This window comes from Amblyraja radiata, chromosome 5 (assembly GCF_010909765.2).
Source record: "Amblyraja radiata isolate CabotCenter1 chromosome 5, sAmbRad1.1.pri, whole genome shotgun sequence".
NCBI lineage: Eukaryota > Metazoa > Chordata > Chondrichthyes > Rajiformes > Rajidae > Amblyraja > Amblyraja radiata.
Window position 1 is genome coordinate 58,804,754 of NC_045960.1, and position 16,651 is coordinate 58,821,404.

The 16,651-nt window shown below is 38.6% G+C and overlaps 1 protein-coding gene across 7 annotated transcripts in view; it reads left to right on the plus strand.

Moving 5' to 3' along the window:
* Positions 1-16,651, plus strand: part of itsn2 (intersectin 2) — a 168,655-nt gene that overhangs the window by 86,646 nt on the left and 65,358 nt on the right. For 5 of the 7 annotated variants that reach the window (XM_033021309.1, XM_033021311.1, XM_033021312.1 and 2 more), the window contains 8 exons: positions 1,485-1,747; positions 2,381-2,530; positions 4,246-4,386; positions 5,563-5,650; positions 6,145-6,278; positions 8,009-8,089; positions 12,807-12,946; positions 14,557-15,083. In XM_033021309.1, coding sequence (XP_032877200.1) covers positions 1,485-1,747; positions 2,381-2,530; positions 4,246-4,386; positions 5,563-5,650; positions 6,145-6,278; positions 8,009-8,089; positions 12,807-12,946; positions 14,557-15,083 — 1,524 coding nt within the window. The remainder of the gene's footprint in view (positions 1-1,484; positions 1,748-2,380; positions 2,531-4,245; positions 4,387-5,562; positions 5,651-6,144; positions 6,279-8,008; positions 8,090-12,806; positions 12,947-14,556; positions 15,084-16,651) is intronic. The other 2 variants (XM_033021313.1, XM_033021315.1) reach the window with 1 other exon arrangement.

Below are 16,651 nucleotides of genomic sequence, written 5' to 3' on the forward strand. Positions count from 1 at the left end.
TTGCAAAAAAAGTAGACAAACGTTATGAATCCCCTACGAAATACTGCATTGCTGCAGAGCATCAAAATCTATTGAAAATGCACATAAACTCCACTGCATTAGTAACGGTCCTAAAGTAACGTTAAACATTAAATTAGAATTTTTTTTATGCCTTCTATTCAAAGCCTGCAAACATATCCTTATCAAGTTTTATCTGTCAGTGAATGGTAAAAAACGTCATGATTTTATCCTGTCAAGTGCCAGCTCTTTTCAGGACCAGTCCAATGAAGCAGTTGCTGAAATCCCTGCCCTTTTCATTTCAACGTGTACAGGTCCAGCCATTTTCCATATCGTTCTTTCTTAGTGCTAAATTATTTAGTGTTGACATGAGATTAGCTAGCAATCTAAAACTAAGTAGTGTCTGGTTTTAAAAGGAATAGAAGCGGCAGGTGACTTTTTAATCAGGCAGAGATCGTCAAATCAGGTCAGCTTTATGTGTCACATACACATACAAGATGTGCAGTGAAATGAAAGTGGCAATGCCTGCGGATTGTGCAAAAACTACAGAACAGAATAGAACAGAATCAGTATTTGCATATTAGAAAAAACCCAGTAATTTAAAAAAGACACAACACAACAGTAAATTAGTCCCTGGTGAGATAAGAGTTTACAGTCCTGATGGCCTGTGGAAAGAAACTCTGTCTCATCCTCTCTGTTTTCACAGCATGACAGCGGAGGCGTTTGCCTGACCGTAGCAGCTGGAACAGTCCGTTGCTGGGGTTGTAGGGGGCCCCTTAATGTTGCTGGCTCTGAATCTGCACCTTCTGATTGTGTGTAAACATGGCATATTAATGTTAATTCCACAGAAACCAATCAGTGAGACTTGGATTCCTGCAGTTTATTAAAAAATAATCAAATTCCAAGAATGAAATTGTCCCTATTAAAACAATTTCCTATATTTTGAATACACTTAAGTAATATTGCAAGTTTAATTAAAGTTGCTATATTTATAGTCTGCTACTATGGACGATAATCCTATTTTTGTGACTGTGAGAGATATAAATTAAATGAACAATAGCCTTAGAGAGTTGTTACAGATACTCATGGTTTCTGTCAACAGGTGTCTGAATGCTGAGCTAATCTTTAGTTTTTTTTAGACTGGATCTGCACATTTTAATATTACCGGTACTTATTTTGTTTGAACTTGTGAACCAAATGGATTCTAGGCCAACGCTAACCAACATTATAAAAGACCTCTATCCCTTGCTTATTATCTCTTCCCATTTTAATCTGCCACATAAATTTAACTTTAATTAAACTTTTCTTAAAGAAGATTGACATTACTACAATAAAGGCATCGCATAATCGTACATTATCCATAAGTAATCAACTTTTCAAAACGCTATCAGAATGTGTTAAATGTGTACTGCTCTCTACAACCCTCACTGCTGATGATTGTGCTATTCAGATATTCTTTTAGAGCTGACAGCAATTGATATTTCTAGTAACTTTCGAGGATAAAAGAAAAGCAAACTTCGATAAGGGTAATGCAGAGTTGGAGCGAAGGCGGCATACCCTTCTTGAACAGCAACAACGAGAAGCTAATCGCAGAGCACAGCGTGCAAAGGAGGAGCAGGAGAGAAGGGAGCGAGAGCTGCAAGAACAGGAACGGAAAAAGCATCTTGAGCTGGAGAAAAGGTTGGAGAAGCAGCGTGAACTGGAGCGTCAAAAGGAAGAACAGAGGAGGAAAGAAGTAGAAAAACGAGAGGTCTGTGAAAAATGATTTCAAATGCAAGGAACACAGTGTGTTGTTTATATTCTGAAATCAGCAAAGTGATGAAAAAACATTTTATATTACATTAGGAGAATCTGTTGAACATTTTCACAGGTTCAATATGATGTGCTGTGATTTTTATGGATGTTAAGTACTAGTCCTGACCATTGAGAAGGATAAGGATTTGTATTATCACACCAAACTGTTTCCTTACACTTGACTTAAACAATACAGGGGTTATGTCTATATGTGACTTGGAGGGTAAATATCTCTGGAAATGAGGCAGGAAGTTTGATTGTGATTCTGACTATAGACTCCAAAGAAATTCAAAAGTCATTAACTGCATTTCAGCATCACCTCCTGTCCCTTACTCATGTAAAGCTTTCTGAGAGAAAGCTCCTGCTTAAAAAAAAAAAATCAAAATATCCATTTTACATGTATGAATATTTTAATGGTACTTGCCTCAAGCAACAGTGAACCAATTCAACATGACCCTGAATTTCTTTAAAGCAATTTTGCATTTACTTGGAATTTTTCTTCATCCACATTTCCACAATTTAGAATTATAAATTTTCACTTTTTGTGGAACTTGTTTTGTGTAATTGTATTTGTGTTGTTTACCGTTAGGCAGCTAAGCAGGAACTGGAACGCCAGCGGCAGATTGAATGGGAGCGAATTCGGCGAAAGGAACTACTTAACCAACGGAATCGAGAACAAGATGAGATTGTCCGGTTAAAGGCTAAAAGGAAAAGTCTGGAACTTGAACTGGAAGCTTTAGTAAGTGGATTAGGAAAATAACACTATCTGCACAATTTGGCACTGTTAATTAACACTGAAATTTTCAAGATGCAAGGATTGCAGATGCTGGTTTACACAAAAAAAACGATATAAAGTGCAGGAGTAACTTAGCAGATCAGGCAACATCTCTGTAGAACATGAAACATGTTTCGAGTCGGGACCCTTCTTCAGACGTGTTCATCCTTGAATGATTGTCCTACATTTATATTGCCCAGGAGATCCTGTATGTCTCAATTTGATGTCAGGAAAATCTACCTCATTCTACATTACAACTTCTGTTACTTCATCCAAGCTGTTAAATCCATGGCCACTACAACCTGCACCATCTCTTCATGGAAGTAACATTCTGTTTTTGGTTAGAACATTCTAATCAATGAGCTCTCAGTAAGCAGTGGCTTTTTGATGGATAGACACAAAATGCTGAAATAGCTCAGCAGGTCAGGCGTATCTCTGGAGAAAAAGAATTATAACTTTGTGGATCGGAACCCTTCTTCGGACTCTGTTCTGAATCGTCATCTATTCCTTTTCACCAGAGATGCTGCCTGACCTACTGAGTTACGTCAGCATTTGTGTCTATCTTCAATATAAACTAGCACTTGCAGTTCCTTCCTACATGCTTTTTGATGGATTGTGTTTTGACATGAGCATGCGTAATTTTTTTAAAGTTTGTTGTATGTTCAATCAAAATTAATGTTCTGAAATAGTAGACTTTAATATACTATATTGTTAAGTAGGATTATAACTTGAAAGGCCTCCAAGTATTTTAAAATATTTTGAATATGTCTCCAGTGCACGCAGTTAATCTCTGTTAAATGAATTGGAATGATATACAAATATTAGATCTTCTTGACAACCTCAGTCTAACAGGAAATATTTAAAGAGCAAGCACCAATTCTTTTCAAGCCCAGCCCAATGAATCAGTTACTGAAATCCCAGCCAATTTTCTCAATATGTACATATCCAGGGAGTTTCCAAATTCTTAATGCAACGTGGTGTTTTGGTTGTGTTGTTAAAATCCTGAATTTTAACATGCCTGACCGTGGAGAAATGTGTATATCACAGCTTTAAATGTTGCAAGTCATATTCCTCAAAAGCAGTAAGTACTGTCGCAAGTCTATTTGTACCAACAGTTTGAAAGTGAATGGGTTAAGCAATGTGACTTATTGCATGCTGTTCAAGAAGGAACTGCAGATGCTGCAAAATCGAAGGTAGACAAAAGTGCTGGAGAAACTCAGCGGGTGAGGCAGCATCTATGGAGCGAAGGAAATAGGCAACGTTTCGGGCCATTAGCATTGCCTCTGTTATACTCATTTTTATGAATACATTTAATCCAGTCTTTTGTAGGATGGGGGAATATACATCACTGGCCTGAAAACATCCCCATCCTGTACAAAAGTGAAATAAGAGAATAATAGAAAATAGACAATAGAAAATTCAGGTTGGACGAATAATATTTCTTTTGTAGTTATTCGTATCACGGTAATCCAACTTTTGGATAATAGAGCAGATTGATCTTGGCTCAGTGTCAATTATATGTTTTGCAATTGATATTTTTTGGCAAGGAGGTACTGTCTATCCCCACAAACTCTCTTTAGTGTTGTTATTCCAGCTTTTCCTTGAAACAGTATAATTGCTGTTATTGATTTAATATTTTTAAAACATCTAAATGCCATTATTACTTTAACTTGTTACAGAGTGAGAAACGGCAAAATGTGGCCAGCAAAGTGCAGGAAGTGAAGAACAGAAGGGAAGTTCAAGAAAATGAACTTAATCTCATAAATCAGAAGTCTGACGAGAGGCGATCAGAAGTGAACCTTCTGCAGCAACAGCTTCAGGTGGTGACCTCTCCTTCCTACTTTCCTAGATTAATGTAGATGAACTTCCTCTTTGAAACCACTAAATATTGTACCATATTTATTAAAATCTCTTGAGGAAGGATAACAATGTGAAATATTTTGCATCTGACATGGAACAAATTCATCTGGATCTATACTACTTTCATACACAGGTTATAAAGAAGGGACAGTGCCAACATTTTATATCCCCGTTGCATGAGCTATAAAATGGTAGAAGCCAGTGGTTCCAAAGGGAACTCTTAGTGTTTATCTGCAAGCACCAGTATAAACCCCTGAACTTGGAAAGTTTCACCTTAAGTCTGGGTTGAGCTGAGAATGTATGCACTTTTAAATTCCTGGAGTCTACGATCCAGGACTAATCAGATCTGATGTAGGATCACATTTTCCATTCATTTAAATAGGGATCCCTGCCTTGGGCAATTGGAAGAAAAAGGCAAGTTAAGTTTCAGATTTTGATATTTGATTTTTATTTCGTGTCTTAATATTATAATGTTTCTTTTTCTTTTTAATTGTTTAAAGCAATGACTATAGTTTTTTAATTTCTCTAAATATAAAAGTCTTACAGACTTTGAGACATGAAGTAAGGGTAAACCCACTATGAAAAGAGGGAGAGAGGAAATGGGTATCTACTATTTGTTTGCGTACGTCAGTAGTGGAGAAGATGCTGAAATGTCTAACGAAGATAGAAGAACAACATGAAAAGGATAATAGGATTGTGCAAAGCACACAGGGATTTATGAAGGATAATTCACATTTGACTAAATTGATGGAGTTATTTGAGGATGTGGCAACTAGAAGAAATAAAGAGAACCCTGTGGATTTCTAGAGGCTTTCAGTAAGTTTGGCTGATAAGGTTAGAACATCTGGGATTGGGGATAAAGCTCTGACATTGAATGAGAATTGATTATGGACAGAAAGCAAAGATGGGAATAAATTGATGATAAATTAGAAATACAAGCAGCTGTACAGAGTAACACAAGAATTGGGATCTGCAGCATACACCTTATTTTATTTGAAACCTGATGCCTGTATAAAATTATATTGAGAATACTTGCAACCTTTTAACTTTGGAATTAAATTATTGGCAAATCTGTTTTATTGTCTACTTTACCTTAAACTCAACTGAAAGTGTTATTGTGACAATATGTTTTGTAGGAGTGTCAGAGGGTGCTGAAGCAGCTAATCCCTGTGAAGCATGCTTTGAGCAACCAAATACAAGAATATCAGCCCAACTCTAACCAGAGTGAGTATATCATATTCTTTAAGTGTATGTTCACTCTACTTGCATTTTCTTAAAGAGGTCATGATTATTTTCCATATGGATATCGTTTAAGTTTAAGCACATAAACATCAATAGATGTTCATATTTTCACCGTCTTTGTGATTAGCTGCAGAAATTGTATTCCAGAACCAAGGCACACAAGCCTGCCTGAAGTGGTATAGTTCTGAGTGGTTCAAAGATTCTGCCCCACAGCTTGTCAACAAGGAGAAAGCAGACAACTTCTTCATGCTCAATTAAAACTGAAAATCAAATAAATGGATGTTTAAGATGGAAACTTAAAATACTGGAAATATTACCTTTAAAAAAAAAAAGCAGTTCATGGATGCTGTCTGATCTGCAGAGTTATTTCAGCATTTCAACTGAGGCTACCCTTTGCAGTCTTGTATGTCTTAAACAAAACTGTTAGAAATTCTTAAGTTAGCAAATTTACTAAAATGTGTGTTCTTCTGGTATAGACCTCGACCTGTTGAAGCATAACCATACTGAAAAGCACGAATCTTGCGAACAGCTTCGCCAACAGCTGAAGGAACTGGAGCAAGAGACGACTGACAAACTTTCCGAAATGGATGCTTTTAACAGCCAACTGAAGGTAATATCCAAACAGTGTTCTTAACAAGTGGGCCTGATCATCATTTGGAAGAAAGTTGCATTTAATCTCAGTTTTAATGTTATTCCTTTATCGTTGTACTGAATAAACACTGAGAAGGAGTCTCTCACATAAATAAAACCCTATTTTCACATGACACTAATCAGAATCTAGAATCTTGCTTGGTTTTGATATTGTCCCCTGTGTCTATGAGTGCTGACTAACTTTAATACATGTGCCTGCTGCTGAAAGCAGCTGACTAAACAAAGATGGCATTTAATCAGTTTTTTTTTCCAAAAGAAGATGACTCCCAACAAAAGTTAGCATGTTTACCCAACAGAACAGATATTTTGTTGACCTGGCAATTAGATCCTTTGACTTTTGTTGCCAGCTTTTGGTTCTTTGATCTTCTTAAAAGAATTCCCTGATTTTAAATGCTGTTTTTTCTCCCCAGTCATCTTTTCAATGTTGTGACTAAAGAGAGGGTACCTGCTTATTTTGCTGAAATAAACTGGCTGAAAGACATTTTAAAATGAGAACAAGTAGGTAGGGAGACTGGGGACAAGAATGGAGAGAAAAGGATTCTACTCTAGAAAAGGCCTCTATAACCTGCACATCAATAAAGGATCTGCTCCTGATAAATCGATTTTAAAAACAATTTCAGTTTCTTGAGATATTTTAAGCTTTCTGTCCTTTGAATAATTCAGGTAGAGGCAAACAAATTAAAAAGGAGCAATTATACAATGTGTAAGAAGGAACTGCAAACAGACACAACATGATGAATTAACTTAGTGGGACAGGCAGCTTCTCTGGAGAGAAGGAATGGGTGACGTTTCAGGTCGTGACCCTTCTTCAGACAGAAGCAGTCTGAAGAATGGGTCACGACCTGAAACGTCACCCATTCCTTCTCTCCAGAGAAGCTGCCTGTCCCACTGAGTTACTTCATCATGTTGTGCCTATCAAGGAACTGCAGATGCTGGTTTACACCAAAGATAGACACAAAATGTTGGAGTAATTCAGCGGATCAGGCAGCATCTCTGGAGAAGAGGACTAGGTGACGTTTCAGGTCGAGACCCTTCACTTGTTTACGGGGATTAATTATGTCCAAATTTGATAACTGCACTTCCTACTTTACAACATTATTGCAGTTAAGAGAAACCTCTTTGGCTTCAATGTTTGGCTGTTTAAAAAAAAGCTATATAAATGCAAACTCTACTTTTATTCAATAATTAGATGCATTAGAATTTAGATGTAGATTATGTTTACATGTACATTTGCTATGCATTACTTTATACATGTGTGGGACTGCACAATATACCATATATTTTTGCAGTAATAACTAGAACAAATTTAAACATCTATGCCAAATTTAAATATCTTTATGCTAATTTATAGATTGGTGCAGTAGCTTTCTATTTTCCATCTGATCATCCAAGAAGTATTCTAGTTGTTGATGTGAATTAGGGAAGTTAGTGAAATCATTGGACCATGTTCATTAAAGTTGATTTGACTTGTTAATTTGTATACTATACTGCCGCCCCACATTGTGGTGATATTTGAAAAGGCTGGATTTGAGGATTAATTGAAAGTGGTTTGAATTTATTTTAACATGCTTTTATCCATTTCTTTACGGTGTACTCTTTAAGCAGACATGTTCGCCAAAATGTAGTGTATACATTCAGTGACCGAATAATATTTTATTTATTCTTTTCCCGTACTTTATTATTTTGCAGTGTGATGAAATGGACGACTTTGTACTTGAGTGCCTTCTATCTCTGCTGGGCTGTCTCAGCAGCTTGTTCCTTTTATTGAAGGTTATTTGCTGAAAAAAAGTCTTATTCTCTTTCTGCTTTCATGTATTCCTGTTTCCATAGTCCTTTACTCATTTGTACTTTGTTGATATATCCTCAGTGCACATGCTCCAGAAATACTTTGGGAGTTATTTTAAAAATAGAATCCCCAGCTATCTATCTTTTCACATTAAAATAAATTAGGTCAACACAGGTTTTCAGGGAACAACAGGATATGTGAAATTCTGCAGGTGCTAGAATTTGGAGCAAAGATCTGTACAGATCTATCTGGATACAGTCAGATGGTAGATTTACATATCATTTCTAGAATATCTATTCTAAACTAAAATAAGTCACAGCATGTCCTGTCATTTTACATATGGAAGATCCATAAACTTGCAGGAGTGGGACCAGGCTTAATTTTCCTAATTCTGGGAGCAATAATGAGATTACAACAGTAGTCAGACAAAGTTTAACTAATGTATGCTGCAATCAAAATTGTTTTTGCCAGTGGTTACAAATTATGAGAAATAAGATATGTTGCAATATTTGATTTTAGGAAACGGACTACTTTTTCCTTCTCTTGAAGGATGATAGTTTTTGGAAACTATATGGAGCCAGTTGCTAGTGGCTACTGATGCATAGCACAAAAATTGCACACCAGTTGGCACTAAATATTTGGTACACTTGGTCTTGACAGGTCAACGAATAGAGTAAGGCCTGGTCAGCAGTAAGCTTACCCTAAACAGGGTAATTTATTAATTCTAGAAATATTTGTTTTAATGACAATCCTAAAAATCTGTATTAATATATTGTGCTTTCAAAATTAAGCGTATTTACTTATAGAGATATTCATAATGTAGTTGAATGGCCTGAAAAGATTATTTGAGTCTGATTGTTTCAGTGCTGGTAGTATCTGCAGCAATTAGTTTAAATTATAATTGAGGACAAAGGGCATACGTATTACTGGACACTATCCAGCATCCTTGTAGGTAGGATCTCTTCTCATCTTTCATTATCTCTCTTTCTCTCTCTGGAGATCAGTGCCTGTGGTATATTAACAAAATGATAGTGAGCAGTAAAGCACAATCTATACCTGAATTCCTGCAGAAGTCTATAGCCAGTTGTTGCATATCATGTGCTCAATTCAGTCATACTTCATTGCTGGCTGCTATGTTTCATGTAGTAGGTTTACTAATGCTTTCTCTCTTTGTGTTTTAACCATCTTATTAATCTCAGATTTTCATTTTCTTGCACTTTTGCTTGTTGAAGTATTACACATTGGCTTCAATTTTTCACTCTGTGATAGCAGTACTGCTAGCAAATTATGAAACAAAGGCTCCCTGCTCTCTTCTGCTGTTGAGGCAATTCTGGGTATGCTGTGGACCACTTTCCAATATTATGTACTATCACAGCCAACTATTCTTTGCCCGATGAAGGGGTATTTACTTCAGGTAGCTGCCTATTATGCGTTGTAAAGATTTTGTGACCATCTATTCGTCCCCTGGATTCGTGGAAAATCTGGGTGGGATGGAATGAGAGCTTGGGAGGCAGTGTTTGTTCGATGAAATGGAATTTCTAAAAGTCATTTGTTGTTTCCATTACTATTTTGAAGGTTGTCAAAGGGGATAAAAGATGCAGAATGTTAATACTTTCTTTGTAGGATTAAAGTATTATTAGTGGGGCATAGATTTTCATTAATTTTATTTTTTAATATTCTTTTCTGTTAAGCTAACCTAATGCAAATCTTAAACAAAATCTGGAAAGCCTAGGGCAGGTAGCATTTGTGGAGGGAGGAACATTTAACGTTTCTGTTCTAGGACTCTTTGTTGTAACTGAGAAGGACAGACAATGTAAGTTAGTTTTCAGTGCAAGGTAGGGGAGGATTTGTAGTTCAAGCGGAATAGCTCTGATTGTGTGAATCCAAATAACTTAATTATTGCAGTTACTAGCACTAGGTAGATTTGTAGCATCGGTAGTAGTTTATTTTCTAATGCAAATCTTTGGTTTGTAATATGGCTAAGTATCAACTGGACTTGTTGGCAGTAGCATGTGAAGGAAAATTGGGGCCATTGTTTTTTTTGAATGGAAACTTGCATTGTAATGTTTGCTGCAACAATGGAAGTATGAATTAGTCTCTTGCTGAATAAAATGTTTACTATTAGAAGATGGTCAATGGAATTCTCTCATCGCTTGCTGTCAGCAGTTTTTGATATTCCTGCAATGCATTGAAAAAAAATCTTATACTGCACTGGAAAAAAAGTTTCACAGTTCATTCAGTCTGCAGGAGAGGACTAGAATAGAAAGAGTTAAAAGTTAAATTGCATTTTCAGACTTTTAATCCATCCCCCTAAATATCAGCTGAACAGCTACAGACTTGACATTATTCTAGAAATAAATTGTATTTGTTTGATCTGCTGAGTTTTTCCTACAATTTATTTTCATTCTGTGCAGAACATTATTATTCTTCAAAAATCTGGGTGTTCAGACTTGATTCTCAGAAGCAAACATTTCCCACTCTGCAAGTCAGGAAGCTTGCCACATATTTCACCCCCATGGACATGCTCAAATACCGCTGTCCTTCATGGTGCTAGCTTTGTCTGGAAATTGCTTAAATTCAAATGCATGTGCCTGCCTTGAATAGAAGTAAAATTTAGGAGAGAGCCTGGGTCAAAGTGCCTGGTGGTCGCTCACGCAGAAAACAGCTAAAAAATAGCTAATTGACAGCTAAGAAATAGCTCCTTGAAATTCCTATCAGTGCCAGATCCAGGCTGGCCACTGATGGACCATCAGCACCAGAAAGCTTTAGGCTACTCATCACATAGGATTTAGGCCACTTTGGATGGACTTCAGGACTAAGTGGGTAATGGGAGGAGGTGAATTCTTACTGCAAACATTCAGTCCCAGTTTCCCCAGTGCATGTCCCAGCCAACAGGAGGCACAGTGTTTCCAAATACACTGAGCGATGGTTCACCATGGTCTCATTTAAGAGTTGTGACTTTCCTGCAGTTCCCAGCCCTGGCCACGTGGCTCTTTTGATTTTTATGGAGAAAATGGTGCCACAAAGGACCACAATATTCCTTTCAGATGAAAGTGATCCTGCCCCTTATGGAACTATTGACAACCCTTCTTGGTACAATGCTTGCTGACAAAGAAGGTATTTACTGCTCAAGGTGGTTGGAAATTATTGCCTGTCTATCCCTCTGACAGAGGTTTCATGGAATTAAACATCCCATAAAACTACCACGGAGATTAGTTAAGGATGAGGCTTACGTTCACAATATAGGCTGAAGGTCATTTTGTCAGATTTCCTTCAACAAAGGACATTTATCATAATTGGAGATAATTGGAGATATTGCAATGCATCTTGAGTGATACAATACAATACAATTTATTGTTATTTGAGCCTCAGTGACACAATTTAATTCACACAAACATCCATCACAGTGAACCTACTGTGATGGAAGGCAAAGTCTTTTCTCTCCCCTGTTCTCCATTTCTCTCCCGATGTCCAAGCCCCAGGCGGGCGATGATAAGTCCCACGGCCATTTTAGGCCGTGCCGGGCGATTTACGGCCCCGCTCCCGGTCTAAATGTCACAGTGTTGGAGCCCCCGGCGGGCGCTGTAATGTCCCACGGCCATGAAGCCGTGCCGGGCGATGTACGGCCCCGCTCCGGGTCGTTCCAACCCCGCGACACGGGCTGGAGAAGTCGCGTTGCGGAAGCTCCGGGAAGCGGTCTCTCCACCCGGACCCGCGAGCTTCCGATGTCCCAGTCCACCGGACCTGCGGCTGCAGCTGGAGCCTCCGAGCCCCAGGAGTCGAGTCGCAGCAGCGAGTCACCACCGCTCCCCACGCTCCAAGGCCGGCCAGCCCCACGATGGTGGGTCCGCAGCTCCGCAGTCTCCTGAGCCCCCGGGTCGTTCAGGTTGGAGGCCGCTCCATGGTGCAAGGCCCCAACGACAACGGAGGCCCGATAGGGAAAAGGTCGGGTCTCCCGGACAGGGAAGAGATTTTTATCAGTTTCCCCCTCCCCCCCCCCCCGCCCCCCACATATACACAGTTAAAAACACGATTAAAAAACACATACAACTACATTTAACTAGACAAAAAAAAAAAAAAAAGACAGACAGGCTGTAGGGGCCGCTGCAACGGGTGAGTCGCGCCGCCATCATGCACTGGAGCGTATAATAATAATCCTAACAGTTTCATGAATGCAAGCTTTGATTTTATTTTTTAAACTGAAAATCAATTTTCTATGTTTTAAATTTTGAACTAGGTTTCTATATTAATAAACAAGTCACACTCATTGCACCACCATATAATAGATGTCTCATACAGGCATATCAATGGAAGTAAATAGCACCCTATAGATACTGAGGCTGAAAGTGTTATATCCTACTCATGCACTGAAGATCTGTATTGTTTTCTGTGCAGTTTACTGAATTTGGCTTTCCTAAATTTGACAACTGCATTTATTATAGATAATCAGATTTTTGTAAACTTGGGGTTGTCTGACAGCATTGCTTAAACCTTAATTACCTTTAGCATTCAATCTGTGTGCAGCAGGCGGTGGTCAGAGTGAGTACAGGGTCATTCCTGTGCATGTTCCTTATTTCCATCTCTATGGTTTTGATAATATGCATGTGTCACTAGCCGTTTTAGGACTAATTTTTGTTAATAGTAGCAACTGAAGTCAAGCACAATATTTGATAGATGTTTTGTTGCTCTATAATCCAACAGGAACTGCGAGAAAGCTACACCAAACAGCAGTTTGCTTTGGAGCAGCTCTATAGAATCAAAGATGATAAAATTCGAACACTCGAAAGAAAAAAATCTGAAGAGCTAGCAAGGAAAAAAAAACAAGAGGAGGATGCTGTGAGGTGAAATCATTCATGATTTGTGTTTAAAATGTCGAGAGATTGGATTGCTGTGATTGCAGTTGAATGTTTTTGAATTCTTAGGCCCTTCAGTAGTTTTAATTTTGAGATTTTCTCATTTTAAAATAGAGATAATTAAATGAAAGGTTGTGCATGAAAGAAAGACACATTTTAAAAACAATATTCCCAACATTTGTTGCAGGATGTTTTGACATAATGCTTGAGACCCTTTACAGATGCTTCTGCTTATAATTCTAAACCCATTTTGCCCTTTGTCTATCTAAGCTAAACTGGTGGATTAGCTGTCATAGATGCCATTTCTCAGCTCAGCAGATGTTGTGCTTGCTTGAAGCAGTCCATTATGGGTTATTCATCCCTGCTTCCCAAGATAAATCAGACAAGCACCTTGACTAAAACTTACTAGAGCTTCAAAAATAAATTTAATTTGACTGGAAAATGATATTTGTCTAGTTGCTATTTATATCTATATATTAATAATACATTGACTTTTGTAATCCACAAATAACTATTTTAAATTGCGCAAATGCAGGACAACCTTCCTTTTAGTCAGGAGAGATATAGAGTTTGGGCTACAGAAATACAGATAGACTTCTGCTGATCCTCGCCTTTCATCCTGTTAGCATCTGCATTCAATGAATCAACCTTCTGCCAGCACCAGCAAGATTCCACCACGAAGACCCATTCCCCTTCTGTCCACCTTCAAACATTTGAAAGGGTTTACCCTTCATGATTCCCTGCTCTAATACTCCATCCCCATCAACCACTACCATCTGACAGCCCTTGCACCACTTGACCTTTTCCCTTCTCACCATCCAGGGACCAAATCAGTCCAATCTAGTGCATTGTATTCTTTGTTCCCACTATGATCCCTTTACACTGGAAAGGAATTGTTGTATGATTGGATGACTGCTTTGCATTCAGCCCACAAAGGTAACCCTGAGCTTATTGTTGACTACCACTTTAATTCTCCATCTCACTCCCATTTTGACTTGTCCAGTCTTCACCGCCTGCAAAGTTACAATAATGCCCAATGCAAGCATGAGCGACAGAACTTAATATTCCATCTGAACACATAGTAGGTTTCTAGCCTCAACATCAAATTCCCCAAGATAACTAGTTTACTCTGTCAAGGCAGAACCAATAATTTCTGCTGTTTGTCATCCATCTATGATAATGGTTCAGAATTTGTTCATCTTTCCTCCTTCATTACTGCACCCTAACGTGTTATTTGTGGCTCATCACAATTCCTTGTCGTCCTCTATCTCACCCAATAACAGCATTACGACAGCAACACTGGCCTCAAGTTATCACAGATAATCCTTTTATCGAAGTTGTGTTAAGATTGGTGATGCCTGATTTTGAGCAGAACACAATTTGAATAAATGATCAAAATACAAGGTGCTGGTGTAACTTTGCAGATCAGGTTGCACCTGTGGATGGCATGGATCCATGTCCTCCAGAGATGCTACCTGACCAACTGTGTTACTCCAGCATTTTGAGTTTTACTTGTAATACCAACACCTGCAGTTCCTTGTTTTGGCGAACAATTGAGCTAAAATTGCCATAAAAGTTTGCTTTTACATTTGTTTTAGAAAAGCAAAACAAGAAAAAGAAAATACCTGGAAATTAAATGTCATGAGGGAAGAGGAGATCAAGCAGCGGAAGCTGGAGGTAGAACGATTGCAAGATAAAATCCAAAAAGAAGAAAATCTGAAAAATGAAGAGTCTGCTGCCAAGCAAAGGGAAATGGAAGCACAAAGTAAAAGACTTACTGAAGAGAAGCAGCACCATGAGGAAGAAGAGAACAAAAGGCATGCACAACTACAAAGGGAGGCTGAAGAGAAGCACCGTCATGAAGAAGAGGAAAAGAAGAGACGGGCACTGCTTCAGAGAGAAGCTGAAGAGAAACGGCGTCGTGAAGAGGAAACAAAAAGGAAAGCTCAGAGTCGGAAAGAGGAGGAGACGAAGCACCAGCGTGAGGAAGAAGAAAAGAAAAGACAAGAAGCCATGAAACGCGATGAGTCTGAGAAACCTCGGGGAAAGATTGATGTGCAAGTTAAAGCCAAAGACCTGATGAAAATCTTTGATGATAAACCAATATATGGAACAAGGAAAGGAGGTACAGAAATCATGTTGTCTTGTATCTAATGTATCTCTGATCCAAGCACAATAGATGCTAATACTTCAGCACAAGAACAAGGGAGTACTAAACCGTAAGAAGTGCAGGCCGGAAGGTAGAATGAAACATCGGAAATATATTTTTACCATAAGAGAGGCTCGTTCAAGACAGTGGGGAAGAAACTGTTCTTGAATCTGGTGGTGGTGCTTTCAAACTTATGTACCTCCTGTACCTCCTTTGAAAAAGAGGAGAAAGGAGAATGACTGGTGTGAACAGTCGATGATAACATTGGCTGTTTCGCAAGACATTGTGAAGTGTAGATGGAATCCATATGTGGGGGGGGGGGGAGAGAGGTTGGTTTGCATGATGGAGTGGGTTGTGTCCAGACCAATACAAATAAATTCCATAGCTGTAAAATATTTAAGGTATTTGTGTGGTTAGAAAATGAGTTATTAGAATAGACTGATTAGTTTATGTTTGTCTGTCTACCTGCCTGTGATGCTGCTGCAAGCAAGATTTTCCTGTACCAGGACCACACTGTACTTGTGACAGTAAACTCGAATTTTCAAATTATTTCAAGTTGAGTTGCATCTATTGTCATGTGCATAGGTATGGTGACATAAAGCACAATGAAAATCTTGCCTGCAGCAATACCACAGGTACATAAATTCAGACAAACACACAAAAACAAATTATACATCAATGATAACATTTTGAAAAGAAAAGGTTGTGCAAAAGAAGCAAAACGTTAGTGCAAAACATAGAAACATAGAAAGTAGGTGTAGAAGTAGGCCATTCAATATGATCATGGCTGATCATCCAACTCAGTATCCTGTACCTGCCTTCTCTCCATACCCCCTGATCCCTTTAGCCACAAGGGCCACATCTAACTCCCTCTTAAATATAGCCAATGAACTGGCCTCAACTACCTTCTGTGGCAGAGAATTCCAGAGATTCACCACTCTCTGTGTGAAAAATGTTTTCCTCATCTCGGTCCTAAAAGTTTTCCCCCTTATCCTTAAACTGTGACCCCTTGTTCTGGACTTCCCCAACATCGGGAACAATCTTCCTGCATCTAGCCTGTCCAACCCCTTAAGAATTTTGTATGTTTCTATAAGATCCGCCCTCAATCTTCTAAATTCTAGCGAGTACAAGCCGAGTCTATCCAGTCTTTCTTCATATGAAAGTCCTGACATCCCAGGAATCAGTCTGGTGAACCTTCTCTGTACTCCCTCTATGGCACAATTAGCAAAAAAACAAGTCCATGGTCGTGCAAGAGGTGGACAGTAGCCTTCCATTATCAAGGCAGATTAGGGTTAATTCAACAACCTGACAGATATAGGAAAGTAGCTGCTCCTGAACCTGGTGATAAGGACTTAAGGCTTCTGCATGATGAGAAGAGGGTGGTGGGGGATCCTTGAGGATAGATACCACTCTCTTAAGGCAGCACCTCACGTAGAAGCTTTAGTGGACAGGATGTCTGTTCCCATCGGGACAGGCAGCATCTCTGGAGAGAAGGAATGGGTGACATTTCGGGTCAAGACCATTTTGTGCCTACCTTCAATTTA